The 15306-nt window shown below is 49.3% G+C and overlaps 1 protein-coding gene across 9 annotated transcripts in view; it reads right to left on the bottom strand.

Annotated features, from left to right (window-relative positions):
• AGAP1 (ArfGAP with GTPase domain, ankyrin repeat and PH domain 1) overlaps window positions 1–15306 on the bottom strand; it is a 631299-nt gene that overhangs the window by 380395 nt on the left and 235598 nt on the right. For all 9 annotated transcript variants that reach the window (XM_064383385.1, XM_064383377.1, XM_064383379.1 and 6 more), the window contains 2 exons: window positions 6757–6842; window positions 3452–3593 (listed from right to left, as the gene is read on the bottom strand). In XM_064383385.1, coding sequence (XP_064239455.1) covers window positions 3452–3593; window positions 6757–6842 — 228 coding nt within the window. The remainder of the gene's footprint in view (window positions 1–3451; window positions 3594–6756; window positions 6843–15306) is intronic.

Below are 15306 nucleotides of genomic sequence, written 5' to 3'. Positions count from 1 at the left end.
ATCCATGATGTTTCAATGCTCTAGGACAATTTTGAAAACACAGCCCATGGAGCATCCACCTGACTTCCATGTGACCCTGACCCGCGGCCTCCATCCTCAGTGGCACGGTCACTCTGTTTGTCAAATTTCGGCTTCACAGGTGCACCATGGACATCTCTGTGGGCTTCTGCACTCGCAGTCTGCATTTCAGTTTTAGACTTGTCCGTTTTTCATTCTACTTTTAACTCTGTAGCTTTTTACAGATCCTGCTTCTCCTCAATTTAATTTGAACATCTTTAATACAGAACCTGTTTAACAAACATTAAGTGATGACTTCCTTCAGTCCCATCTTGTCCGATTATGAACATTTGTGCAGTCCTTGACGAGTGCCCAGAGTACGCTCCTGCTGGCACAGCTGCTCCTCCTTTCAGCGGGCGGGGGCCTCACCCCAGGCCAGGCAGCCTTGGCAATGAACCTAATTCCTCTTCAGTTCTTTCCCATCCCACATGCTCTGACCTCTAAAACTGCCTATCTTAAACAGGCAGGAAGAGAAATGTCAGGCCCCCTCTTGGACAACCTGGTCCCTCTTTTGTCTCTGGCATCCCAGGAAACCAAGTCCGTGCAAAAGCAGGCTTCACGGAGAGCAAGTCTGCACGCAGGAAGCAAGTGTGGTCGGAATAGGGACTCTTAGAGCCCACGTGCATGTCAGCATGCCAGCTTCCTGCCATCGGGCTTCTGGGGTGCTCCTTGAAGTCTAAGTAAAGACTAACAGCATCTCGCAGGTGAGGAGTGCAGCCCTGATTGGAAGTTTCCGTTCTGGTTCACCTGGGGTGTGGCTTGGAGCTGACATGTGAAGAATCCTGCACGCAGGGAGGTGGCGGGGCCGGCTGACCTGCTCTCCCTGGAGGCCACCTTCATGCATACAGACACTCCCCTGTGGACTTCAAGCCCGTCTTTCCACATCCGATCAATGTATGTTTGTGAAATTCATGGAATAAAAGGGGGTACTTTTACTCAAGGACTTCAACTTCAGGAGGGTTTCTCAGGAGTCTTAAGTAGCCAGCCCAGTAGGAAGTTCAATGTGTCACTCAGCTCAGGCAGGAGACTCAGAGAAATACACTGCCTCCAGGGCAGAGACAGAGCAGGGCCTCTGGACGGGGTGGGCAGACTCAGGCAGGGCCTCTGGAACACCGATCACACATTAAAATATGAGGAACAAAAGCAGCCAACATTAGACGCCTATTATAAACCCATGTATGCACTGAGTGTCTTCCAGGAATCCGTGTTTAACCCCACCAGAGTCCCAGGGGTCAAGGTCACCCAGCCTACAGCTGGTCACACTCAGAAGTGTGTGGTTCCGGCTCCCAGGGTCTCAGACACTCCCCACCTACTGACAGAACACCATTGGTACTCAGAGAACAGACTGATCGCGGAGAATCTTTCCAGACTGTGAACTGGAAAGTCTAAGCAAAAGCCCCTCCTGAGTCCTAAAATCAAACCTCCTGAGCTTGAGCAGCCTGTGAGCGGTGCCTACACACACACACAGCCCCGAAAAACTCTGCTCAGAAATGCCAGTCAGGCCTGCGGGAAGGGGAGCTTATTTGGAACTTCTCTATTCGACTTCGAGGCAGCTTTCAGCAGAATCTACTTTGGGTGAGCACCCACTTTAAACCACGATTAGGAATTTTCGAGAGACCACCCCAAATACGGCAATTCTGCATTCCCATGAGAACCAAAAACTTTCTGGTGGTGCGGCCTTGTCTCCCAGTGAACACTAGAGGGCGCGTTAGGCATAAAGAATCCCTCCTCCGTTCCGTGTTAGAATAAACCTACCTCCGGCTCTGACGGTTTCAGGAGGGAGAGCGACCAGTGGCCACTCCACACTCCGCTTATGCTTAAAAAAAGGGTGAGGAGGTGCTCTCCAGGAAGCCCAACTCTAACACCTGCCACCTAGCATGCTGAGAAAATGCTTTTAGTTATTTATTTATTTTTTTTGAGACGGAGTCTCCCTCTGTCTCCCAGGCTGGAGTACAGTGGCGCGATCTTGGGTCACTGCAACCTCCGCCTCCCAGGTTCAAAAGATTCTCCTGCCTCAGCCTCCAGAGAACCTGGGATTACAGGCACAAACCCACCAGCACACCGGTTTTTTTTTTTTTTTTTTTTTTTGAGACAGAGGCTTGTTCTTGTCACCCAGGCTGGAGTGCAGTGGCGTGATCTCAGTTTACTGCAATCTCTGCCTCTTGAGTTCATGTGATTCTCCTACCTCAGCCTTCTGAGTAGCCAGGATTACAGGCGTGCACCACCATGCCTGGCTAATTTTTGTATTTTTAGTAGAGATGGGTTTCACCATGTTGGCCAGGCTGGTCTCCAACCTGACTTCAAATGATCCACCCGCCTGGACCTCCCAAAGTGCTGGGATTACAGGGTGAGCCACCACGTTTGGCTGGAAAATGCGTTTAGTTTATGGCACCACTATTTCTCTCAGCACACGTGCCCCCGATGTGATTTGGACTTTTGTAGATTCCTGATAAAGCAGCCAATCACCTGCCTGGCAACCCCCTACTTCCAGCATACCTAGCGCAGTACCTACAGCTGACATCCTAAAGGAAACGCCTCCCCATCAGCGCAGGGACGGGCACATCAGATAGGCTAATTCTACAGGAATTCGCAGAACAGCCTATCAACAGCCACGACAAAAATGAAGGGATACACAATTTTCCGCATAGGATTATTTGTAAGTTACCCATATTTCTGCCAAAGCAGTTTTAAAGTTAACCTCCTTCTGACTTTTAAAAACATCCTATGTGACATCTTAGACCCTGGTGGCAGACCCCAGCACAACCACAGGTCTGTGATCAGGAGCGAGGACGTTGTGCCTCAGTCCATGTGTGACGTGGTCTATTAAATCTGAAGTGACCCGGCAGAAAACAAGGGGATGTGCCCAGTATGCCCCTCTCCGAGCGGCCTGCTAGATTAAAAGTAAGATACAGGTCATAAGACAGTGACAAACAGAACTTAATAAAACAACTGCTGTATGCTGGAAATCAGTATTATTTCAAGGTGCCCTGAAAGATAAGCTTCAATAGATTATTTATAAATCATTTTATAGAACAGAGAAAATGTAACAGAAAATATATATATTTGACTACATAAACATATACAAAACATATACAAAAAATACATATATAACAGAAAACCATACAGATATGTATTTTTTCTTTTTTCTGGAAAATAGATTTTATTTTTCCTAAAGCACCTGGGATATGTGTGTATGTTGGTTTCAGGTTAAATGAGTGGTTTCACCATAGAAGCAAATCAGGAAATGTGATAGTTAATTTCAGTTTCATTACTTTTTCACAAAAAAGTGAGCGTTCAGTAGGCAATTACTCCTTCCTTAAAGCATGTTTAAACTTCCCCATACTGAAACCATTAGAATCCTTTAAAAACACACCTGCATACGAACATCACTCACCCTGGGTTCCCACCAGAACCAGAGGAATCTCGCTTGTGTTCCGATAGTTGGCCATTCGACTGTAGTAGTGGTAAACCGTCTGGAAACTTATTTCATCCTCCAAGCTGAAGACAAATATCACAGCGTCCACCCACATGGCAAACTAGGGAGAGAAGAAGGGGAGGAGCGCAGGAGCTGAGTGACAAGGCTTCATTAAGAACAGAGATGTCTGGATGGGCTTCCGAGTGGCTCCCGAGGTGGCAGGCAGCAGGGGGCTGCAGGAATCCCCTTGGTTGCCTGCTGGGTGCTTGACTTTTAACTGTTGTTCTTACACACGGTCACAGTACCAAAGTCCTCCTCCTGAGCACGCCATGCCTGGCGTTCTCCTCAGAAACGGGCCCTTCATCCTGTTCCCACCAAGCCACTCTGTCTTCAGCGGACACAGCCACACAGTCTCCCCGCCGCCCTCATGCTCCCGGCCCGCCCACCCGCTGCGCTGAGTGCAGACAGAAGGCCAGCCCCATCTCTCTCCAGAGCCTCTCAAACCCCGAGGCTTTCCACTGTCCTCTCCGCCTCCTCTTCAGACCCTCCAGGAAGCCCTGCTGGACCCCTCAGGCCGAGAGGTGGGTCTCCCTCCAGGCTCCCACAGCCTGCTCAGAACCCCCCACCCACCCCACAGTCCTTCCCACGCCTCCGCAGGGCCGGCCTCCTCTGTGAAGGGTAAAGATTGAACACAGGCTCAGCCTTGGCTGACCTCCTGCAGCACCGATGCAAGGAAATGACTACTTATTTTTAGGGAAAAGTGAAAAGTGCATTCAGTTATAAGTAAAACATTTACATGATAAAACTTAACCCAAAGTTCTAATGGTAAGTACAAAATTAAATGAGAATGAGGACTTGAAAACAAAGAAGGCTGGGAGACCTGGAAAGATGGCAGCTCCCACACAGCATGCCAGGACCAAGAGTGATGGAGGCTTCTCCTTTTCTTTTTCTTTTTTTTTTTTGACGGAGTCTCACCCTGTTGCCAGGCGCCAGGCTGGAGTGCAGTGGCACAATCTCGGCTCACTGCAACCTCCGCCTCCTGGGTTCAAGCAATCCTCCTGCCTCAGCCTCCCAAGTACCTGGGACTACAGGCACGTGTCACCACGCCCAGCTAGTTTTTTTTTTTTGTATTTTTACTAGAGACAGGGTTTCACCATGTTGACCATGATGGTCTCGATCTCTTGACCTCATGATCCACCCGCCTCAGCCTCCCAAAGTGCTGGGATTACAGGCTTGAGCCATCGCGCCCGGCCTCCTTTTCTTCTTATCTGCCTTGAGGAACCCTCTTCCTGTCTCTTCCAAGAAAGTGGGAGGGGCAGACTGCCCCCGCACCCATGAAGAGTGCTGGCTGACCCGGAACAGACTTCAGTTCCCAAGACGGGAGCTGAAGCCCATCCAAACCTCCACCCAGAGGAAACGTGAACCGTGGCTCTAGTCCTCTAAGCGTGCATTCTGGTTTCCCCAGCTCCTTGTGTGAGGCACCCAATACACAGCCTCCTACTCTAACATGGTCACCATCAGAAAACTGAAACTGTTTTGGGGTTTTTGTTTTTTGAGACAAAGTTTCGTTCTGTCGCCCAGGCTGGAGTGCAGTGGTGAGATCTCAGCTCACTGTAACCACCTCCTTCTGGGTTCAAGTGATTCTCCTGCCTCAGCCTCCCATGTAGCTGGAACTAGAGGCACACGCCGCCAAACCCAGCTAATTTTTGTATTTTTAGTAGAAATGGGGTTTCACTCTGTTGGCTGGGCTGGTCTTGAACTCCTGACCTCAGGTGATCCTCCCACCTCAGCCTCCCAAAGTGCTTGGATTACAGGCGTGAGTCGCTGTGCTCGGCCTTTTCTGTAGATTTTTCTACATATATGTATTTTTTGTAGATTTTGTGCTTCATATTCAATTTTGTGCTTCATGTATTGCTAATCTGCTCTGTAAATGTAGAGGAAAAAGCTGCTTCCCGTCACTCAAAACATTTATGTGCTGGGGAAGACAGAAAATAAACCCAGGTGATTCCTACTTCTTCCTCCCATCACCGCCACAGGAAGGACCCTGCATCCAGGAGGTCCGTGGTTCAGCAAAACACTGTCCTATACGCTCAGCCGACTAAGAAAGAGCTGACTTTTATCAGCTTCGCAAACCTAGGACCTATCGGTCCCATCTCTAACTTGCCCTGCCTTAGTATAAACTAACAGATGGTCACTGAACATGGGCTCAACCTGCTCTGTAACTAAGTTTTCATTTCTAACATGTCTTTAAGGTCTTTCCTTCTTACGATCAAGTATATGGTATCATCAATGCTAAGAAACAGAATTCTTCACACTTTAGCATCTCTGAAATCAGAACGCACCTAAATATTGCCGATGTGTCACAGTTTAATCGGCAGCATTCTTCTTTTGAATATTGGTACACCTTACAGTCACTGGTGTTTCAGAGTCAAGGGAACACGGCAAATCTGTGATATCTTCTGTATAACCACACGGCCCTCCAATGTGTGGAGCACTCGACCCAGAAGTCCTGTATTCAGTATCTTTCACTTCCACCATCTTACAATCCTATGCTGCACGTTCACAAAAAGTCCAGGAAATAGTGCCAAGAAAACGTTTGACATTCAATTTGCATGAACAGTCACTGGCCATTACCAGCTCTTGGCTCCTTTAAAGTGCTTAACTAGTAAATTATGCCGCAAGTAAAACAACAAAGTGGGTTAAATAAGCCAAAGAAAGAGATCGTCCACACTCAGGTTTTGTTATTTCTAGAATGCCCATCTTTCCAGGAGCTTCCCAAGAAATCATAATACGCTTCATAACCAGTTTTCAGTGGAGGCTGTCTTGCTTGGGGCAAGGCCAAGGAGGCACGCAGGGGCCAACGCCTGCAGTTACCAGAGACAGAAAGAAGACCGGACTCCAAATTCCACCCAGCTAACCCTCTAAATCTCGTTGCTCTAGAGATCAAACCACTCGAAGGAAAAGACCAAAACCAAGCAAACTGAACTACACAAATTCCCAGATGTCATTTCAACCGGGTTCCCCAACCAGGGCAGAGCGTGCGTTTTCTGCCTTTTTAAAAACACAGAGAGTGAAAAGCCACCATATAGACCCAACTTCTCTGCAGGATTTAGCCTGAAAAAAACCAAAAAGAACAGGGAGCATTAGCTTCTGAGAGATGAGAAAAAAACGCAGTGATAGGAAACATTTTTACGGGTTTCCACTTTTTTGGAAAGCAGGTGTTGAATCCAACCTCAGAAAACAAAGGGGAAAAAGGCAGGCTTGGGGCGTGCACGTAGACTCACCTGCGCCTCCGGGGGGCCCCCTTCGTCTCTAATCAGCAGCAGATAGCTCTGTCCGTCAACAACAATCTCTTTCTTGAACCTGCCACCTGCCATATACACAAAAGATCTGGTTACACAAGAACAAGAGAGAGTGAGGGGCAAACAGACGTGGGCTTCGCTTGTGGAAAAATACACCCTAGGCTGTCGCCCTGGAGACAACTGAGTATTTAGGATGTCTCCAGCAACCACTGAATTTTAACAGAGCTGAGCTCAGATTTAAACGTTCATCTTTAAGAACCCGTGTGCCTTTCTACTTAGAAAGCACAGCCTCCTTTGCGATGCCAGACACTGGTGGCCGAGAAGTGTGGACTTTTCATGTGGGCTTTCTATGTAAATTCAGGAATTCTCACTCACTGGGAAACAGAGAACATCGCAATTGTCATTCTCTTGTTGGGTTCACAAAAGTGAAACAAATTTTTCATGCTTAACAGGTGCCTGATCTGCAACCTCTTGGTAAATTACAGGGCCGAGAACCTGTATTCTCCTCAAGAGAAACCCAGTTCTTGAAAGGGAGACATAGAACATCATGAGAATGGTGTTTCCAGGGTCACAGGTCACAATTAGGGGAGGAACATTTCACTACTACACAAGGGTTAGACAGAAACTACTGGATGGGAGCTCCGCACAGGTGGAGACAGCAGAGCAGCGGCTGACGAGGAGGCGTTAGAGACCACGCGGGGTTAGAGAGAGACCACCGGGACCCTGCCGGAACAGAGGCGACAACCAGAGAGTGTGCGGGCATGAGGGGCCCGGTGCCGCCCTGGACGTCCCGGCCCCTGACACTCTCAGGAGGGGGTGGTACAAGGTGGCTGCAGTGCCCGGCCTGGCCCACCAGGCCAGCCCTGCTCCTGCTCGGCAGTGGGAAGGATTCCACCCTGGCTCCTCTGCCTTCTCCAACAACAGACGCCCCCCTCCAGATCCTGGGCTCTGAGTCCACGCTAGAGAACCTTCAAGGGCATCTGGAACTCGTTTTGGACAGGGGAAGGCACGCATTGCTTCCTAGCTCCCGTCTTCCGCTCCTCTGTGCAGATGCCTTCTAGAAACCCTGTCTAAACTCCAAATAGCTGGACCCAGAGGACAACGCTGCTGGAGCCCAGATGCTGCCTGCAGCTCCTCTGCTGCCCAAAGCCACCTCTGACTCCGTCCCCTGCGAAGGGAACCTTCCCTCCTCGAATCCAGGGTCTGAACCACATCAGTGCCCACGAAACAAAAAATCAGAGTCCCCATCCCAGCCTGGAAGTGTCCAAGGCCCTCCAGAGGGGCCACTACCCTCAGAGGCCACAGAGGGCTGCCCGGGGCGCTGGCCCGTTCCCGGAGCTCCTACCGCACTCATGTGCTCACACTCAACACCTACACTGACGTCGCAGGCAGCCACATTTGCTAAAGCAAACAAATCTGCTGTTCAGCTCACTTGATAACAAAACAATGAAGATGACCTTTGAATGTTAAAATGAAGCAGATTAACTCTCATTCTGCTGTCCCCTCATCACTGAAACAAGAGGGTAGGGTCCATTGGAAATGGTCAGGCTGAGGTCAGTCAGCAGGGGACACAGCCAGGCCAGTCAGGACACTTGGTCCAGACCGGGTGAGCCCCAGCAGCTGCACGAGGGTCCAGAAGACTTACAGTCCCTGAATCGAGAGTCCTCATAGGCCAACAGAAATCGCTTTTCTAGCAGAGCTACTGTGATTGTGAAACAAGCTGGGAAACCCCTGACACAAGGTGGACGCCCCCACGTGTGTGACGCCGCTGCAGACGGTTGACCCAGACCCCGATACCGGCCTAGCTCTGCCTGAATCCTGGCTCTGCCACACACAGCTATGTGGCCTCGCTCCACCTCAGTGTCCCCGCATGCAAAGGGGGTGTTGTCCTAACAGGCAAGGAGTAGTAAGTTGACACAAAGAACCCTGAACAGTAGCCGGCACGGTCTTACTCGAAATTTCTGCTAAGGTTATTTTAACCTGCTTTTATAAAAGTCCTATTTAACAGTGACTAAGCCTGCTTACCAGAGAACAATCTGCAACAGTGATGGTAATATTATTTCCCTTTAAAAAAATCTTTTTAAAAAGAGATGCTGGGAACCTGCTGTAGTTTGGTGACATGAACTGAATTTGACCCTTTTAAGAAAAATAACGTTTGAGGCTGGGCGCAGTGGCTAACACCTGTAATCCCAGCACTTTGGGAGGCTGAGGCAGTAAATGACCTGAGATCAGGAGTTCGAGACCAGCCTGATCAACGTGGTAAAACCCATCTCTACTAAAAATATAAAAAAAGCTGGGAGTGGTTCCGGGTGCCTGTAATCCCAGCTACTTGGGAGACCGAGACAGGAGAAATGCTGGAACCTGGGAGGCAGAGGTTACAGTGAGCTGAGATCATGCCGCTGCACTCTAGTCTGGGTGACAAAAAAGAAAACGGGAGGGGAGGGGAAAACAAATATTTGAAGAGGACATCTATGACTCTTTATTTGGAGAAAAATCTTCTCCTTCATACCCGTTCTGTGCAGGAGCCCAGGCATCAGCCCACCAGGTTCAAATCCCTGCCAAGCCCTCACTAGCTGGGTGACCTCCGGCAAGTAACTCAACTGCTCAGAGCCTCAATGTCCTCACCTGTGAAATGGGGGTTAACAGCCTTCTTTAATGAGTTTAGTGTGAAAAGCACTTAGAACCCTGCTTGGGACAGAGAGGAGCTCAGAGAGCAGGGATCCTCATCACCCCCGCCCCTCCCACCTCACCCCCACGTGTTGTTTATCTCCCTCCTCTCTTCTTCCCTACTCCCTCACATTCACTGAAATCGTCTGAGCTTCTCTGCTAGGTTTCTGCACAAGTTTCCCACCTGCCGGCGCCCACCCCCACCTCCGTCCCTCCTTCCCCGACATATATCACATGCAGAAGGACCTCGTATCACACACAGAAGGACCTCGCCGAGACACCATCCTGACCCTGTGGTCCTGAGCCCCACATGCGCCCTCCAATGCTGAGTCTCCTTCAGGGCCCCAGCTCCAGCCCTGCCCTCCAACGGCTGCCCCAGATACAAGGGCACGTGGAAGCCCTCCCTGCTTGATGAATCTTGGGATTCAACTTCAGGGAGGCTTCACTGTCTTGCCAGGGAATGCCAGCCCCAGATCCCATTCCTCAATCACTGGACTGTGTCACCTCCATAGCAAGAAGGGAGGAGTGGAGCCTGTCCCTGGGGTCCTGCAATGCCAGTGTCCCTAGGCCGCTGCCTACCTGTCTGGGAGGAGGAACTTGGGGAGCGTTACCGCCCAGCTCTCATGGAAACATCATGATGCCTCGTCAGGTGACCCTCCCCGTGCACGTCACGCGAGCATGTGCAGGGTGGATTTCACCTCCATCCTCTCCTTTGCTTCCTCTAACGTGTTTCTGCAGAGGCACGTTCACAAGGGAAGCTTCTGGGTGGTCAAATCAGAATATTCAAGTCACAAAAGGTTCCCTAGGAGGGCACTGAGGCTTCTCGCTCTGCTCTCCTAAACTCTGGCTTTGTGACCTCCAGCAAAGGACTCCAGGCCCCACTTTCATTGCCTCTAAAAGGAGCTGTGATTCCTTCTCTCAACAGCAAGGTCCCTTCGAATCCTAAAGTCGGTTTACACTCCCCACCCAGATACAGAGTGTAATGAATATTGCTTTTCACCATTTTACAATTTCAAACACGAGATACTGGTAATTGGTTTGCACGATTTTTCTGGTATTATACTTAGAAAGCAAAAATTAAAATACTCCTAAGTATTTGCCATGAACTCACAGGCGAATACTTAGATAAAATTCAGTCAGGTGCTCAAGCAGCCAGGTTGTAAGAAAGCAAGAGGGTATTTGCCAGGGACATTTTCAAAAGGTCCTGCAGGGCACTACTGGTGGGAGCAGGCGCAGCTCAACGGGACCACTGGGCCTTGAGAAGCCTGGGCTGGCAGGTAGATCACACTTTAAAGTTCATTTTCTACACTTTAACCACTTTAAACGCAGAAGGAAAGCCTCAGGAGAGCAGCACGGCTGGCAACAAGCTGGTGTTCAGCAGGTACTACCACCACTCATGTTATTTTAAATTCAACCCCATCATTTCATTAGATCTCATCCCAGTCACTAGATTTTGTTGTAGTGCAGAAACCCAGCAAAGCAGCGAAGAGGATTTCAGTGCAAGTGAAGGGCTAGGGAAGGAGAGCAGAGCGAGACTAAGAACACTTGGGGGTGAGGTGAGAGGGGCAGGGGTGATGAGGATCCCTGCTGACTGAGCTCCTCTCTGTCCCAAGCAGGGTTCTAAGTGCTTTTCACTCATTAACTCATTAAGGAAGTCTCTGTTTACCCCCATTTCACAGGTGAGGAAACTGAGTTTTTGTTTTGTTTTTTTTTGAGACAAAGTCTCACTCTGTTGCCTAGGCTGAATGTGGTGGCACTGACAAGGCTCACTGCAGCCTCGACTGCCTAGTGAGAGATCCTCCCGCCTCAGCCTCCTGAGTAGCTGGGACCATGGACCCGTGTCACCACACCTGGCTAAATGAGATGGGGGCCTCATTATGTTGCCCAGGCTGGTCTCGAACTCCTGTGCTCAAGCGGTCCTCCTGCCTCAGCCTCCCAAAGGGAGATCTTTTCTTCCACCAAAATGTTAGAGGATACCACCCAACTCTACATCCAGTTTCAAGTTGAATGTAGATCTCTAAATGCCTATTTTGTCCCCATTTCCACATATTTTCCTGCAGGTCTGTTTTGCCCACCTGTGTCCCCCCCGCACCTGGCGTGCAGCTAGGCCCATGGCCCACGCCACGGAGCCACCGTGAGTGACGTGCAACCTTCTCTGCTGCCAATTATGATTACACAACGTTCAATGACATCAGGATAACTTCATTCTCAAAAAGGGTTTTCAGTCTCCCCAAACCTGACGTCCCTGTCAGACACGTATCTGGCCCAGGCACACCTGTGAACAGGTGCTCGGTGAGCTCCTCAGGCAGAGGCAAGCGCTCACACTGGACCTGGAGCCCCTCCCAACGGCCGGCACCCCCAGGCTGAGGAACTAGACAGCCTGGCTGCAGCTGCCCGACCCTAAGGTGGAGCCAGGTCGCTGGGCAGCTGTGACAGCATCTCAGTGAGAAGGGAAAACAGTCCCAGTCTCACTGGAATCTGTGCTTCCCCAGGACGTGAGGGTGTCCCCGGAGGTAAGCAGCACCACACGGAACACTCAGTCTAGAGCAGAGGGAGGTGAGAACAGCATCTTTTTGGGCTTGGCTTTCTGCACTGAGTTGACAGTGGCTGGAGTGCTCTCACCCCGTCTCAGCTACCGGGCATACAGCGGAACCGTCCTCTTGTCTGAACTCAACTTCAAGTGTGATGTATTAGGTTTCTGGTTCACCCCAAGGCAAGTGTTCGGGGTTCCCAGAAAACGCGGAAACTGCGCTGGGTGCCTCGGTTTGCCCTTGAGCTTGCATTCTTAAGCAAGTCAAGGTCTTCACTTCTCCCTAAAGCCCACACCGCACACCGAAAATCGTATGGGAGGTGGAACTGAGTATTCCCACCAGGACGCTGAAGTGGATGAGTTCACCGTGAATGAACAGCACACCAGGAGGAAAAGGATATGGCTGCGCCCTTCTGTTTTCTGAACAGCTTTTTATAAGCCCTCATAGCCTTTCATGATTACTATTCTGAATCCTGGTCTCACACTGTGAGAACCAGTTGTAAATCTGGGGTGCTGGAGGAAGTAAGACAACTGGGTTCCTTCAAGTTTCTGCACTCGTGCGAGGCGGAGCTACAACAGTCTCTTCGGTACAAGTGCAGCCTACACGGGAGACCTGGGAGAGGTGGACCATCTATGCGGTCATTTCTGCTTTAAGAAAAAAAGAAGAGAAAACTGAATCTTCGCATTCCAATAAAAGGGGCTCTTTTTTGCAACAGATGTGCAGCGTTTCTAGCATTTTGGTGAATTGAACTGAAAGCCAACAACGTATCATTAACAGTTCTCCATGTAAATTTCTGCTAAGACAAGTCCTACAGAAACAAAACCAGCAGCCTCCATGTTTCCTGGGTTCTGAAGCACTCATTGGGCCAACAGCAAACACGCAGAGAAGCGGGACTATCATTTCCTCACTCCGCTCACGCTTGGGAAGGGTGCACTCTGCCCTTTAGCTCTGATAATCACCACTGCGCTTAGGAAACTAAAAAAACAGACACCTGTCTGTAACTTTCATTTTTTACTGCTGATTTTTATCTTTTCAAAATTATTTTTGAATTTTTATTATTTTTCTTTTTATGCCGAGCAAAGGATGAAAATGATTCTTGACTTCAAAGCTACATCTGTAGAGCCCACTGCCTCCCTTTTCCATTAGAGGAGGAAGGGACCTCACGGCAGTTTCTGATCAAAGATGCAGCAGAGCCATGCGGATTCTTCCAGCAGGCGCAAGCTGGCCACGCCTCGTCAACCACCCAGCGCTGCGGGGCTCAGACTGTAAGAGAGAAACACAGGCAGAGCACAGCTGGCAGGGTGCTCCTGGGTCTCCTTGGGCCATGCGTTTGGGATTCTCTTCCATGAAAACATTTTCAAAATTCATCTACAATATTATTCTTTGTTCCTGAGTACCATGATGAAACTGGGAGGAAATCTGCAAACTGTATTGTTTCCTAATTATTTTTAACAACTGGGATGAGATGGCTACCTTGAAAAGGACAATCAGCCCTCGTTTCTCCCTAAGAGAATATTCAAAATTTTAATCATGAATGCACCAAAAATTTGTCAAAAAACTTAATTTGGCTCGTTTAACTTTGATAAAAATACTGAAGTCAGTCACTTACTAATGTTGGGGTGTTGGAAAAGTTTTGTATTGTGACATTTAAGAGGAATTTTGGACCACATATTATTTTTACACTGGGAAAAAGGTTTTATTGGTAACATCTTAGCTTACAAAACTTAGCCAAATCAGATTTTACCTCCTCTCCCAACTTTTTAAAAAACTTACATTGTAAAATAAAAAGTAACTACTATACAAATGTACCATAGTGAGTGAGGACCCCACCCGTGGGAACTGCTGACTATTTCTGTGAGTGGAACACTCCGGGGTTCTGAGCCGCAGTCAAGTGAGCGCTTAGCACACAGTTTCCTTGGGCAGGCCAGAATCTCTCATGATTTCATTTAACCCAGATCTATGTAAGGTAGAAAAGGAACACAGAAAAAGGAAAAAGTCAAATTCTAGATTAAGATGACAGATTAGAACTTCACTATAACTGAATTTTCTTTCCTCCTTTCCTAATTAAAAAAGGGGGAAACAGGAAAACCAGAAGGAACTTCACCATCCAATAGGAAAAAGGGCACAGCTTTACATAATAAACCTCAAAAACACAGGCTCTAAGGAATGAAAAGGAAGATTTGAGCTGGGCAGAGGCCCTCATCTCTCCTGCCACCTGAGCCAATGACACCCCGATCACTTCACCCCAAAGTGTGCAGGGAAGAAACAGAAAGGGCAACCGTGGCCTCATCTTTTGCGGTCTCCTGACTGAGGAATGGAAATTACAAAGACTTAAAAATGAACAGCCTGGCAAAAGCCTTCTGGAGGCAAAGAAGATGCCCAAGTTGCCTGGTGAGCGGGAGGAGTGACCCACACAGTGGGGGACCTCATGGAGAACAATGACACATTCCTCCCACCCCCCAGGATGGGTGAAGGAAACCTGGAAGGGGACGTGTGGTAAATTCCCAGGAAGAGCAGAGGCCTGGAACCTAATGAAGGGCAGTCTCCTTTCACAGGAGGCAGCTCCCTCCGACTACAGAGGGATGGCAGGGCATGGGACGCTCAGTAAATCCCGGGATCTCTGGGAGAAGCGCATCCAGCCTCAGGGCCAGGCACAGGCAATGAGACTCCACAGATGTCCCTGCGTGCCCTGCAGCTGGCTGGGGGAGGTGACTGAGGTCTAGCAAATGTGAATGTGGGTAGAATGGTCCTGCCCATTTGGTCCAGGGCACTCAGGATGACAGCATCTCCTCTCCCTCATCTTCTCCCACCACAGGAAGTAGGACAATCGAGGCATTCCAACAGCCTAGATCTGACTCAGAATGAGGGAGAAACCTTCCCAGTGGTCAGCGTCAGTCTCAGCAAAGACCATGTCTGGGAAGAGACGTCCAAGCCGAGGAAGCTGAAGAGCAGGGCTGAGGACATTACGCAAAGGCTCCCCAGCAGGGAAGGTGGGAGCAGCTTGGGGAGAGGAAGGCTGGAAGGGAACAGAAGAGAAACAAAGTAACAATGAAGACAACAAAACTCCAAAGCAGAAGGAAGCCCCTAACAACCGCTTCTCACTCCAACTCACTTCACAAAGAACAGGCATTCCATGAGATGAGACTCGAGGAGGAGAATCTGAAACAACATGAGATAAGATGGAAATGCCCAGATCTGAGGATCAAAACAGCATCTGGGGAATTGATGAATAAAATTAGAAAAAGTAAGGAGCAGATGAGACAAGGGTGGAAGCGGAGTTTCTGACGCAGAGAAATGGCTTGAAACAGACAGAGTCAATGAGATTAAAAAGACA

This window comes from Aotus nancymaae, unplaced genomic scaffold (assembly GCF_030222135.1).
Source record: "Aotus nancymaae isolate 86718 unplaced genomic scaffold, 86718_ANA_hifiasm-v0.15.2.pri h1tg000031l, whole genome shotgun sequence".
NCBI classification, from domain to species: domain Eukaryota; kingdom Metazoa; phylum Chordata; class Mammalia; order Primates; family Aotidae; genus Aotus; species Aotus nancymaae.
Note: the sequence above shows the minus strand (reverse complement) of the source record. Positions and strands in the feature narration are given on the sequence as shown.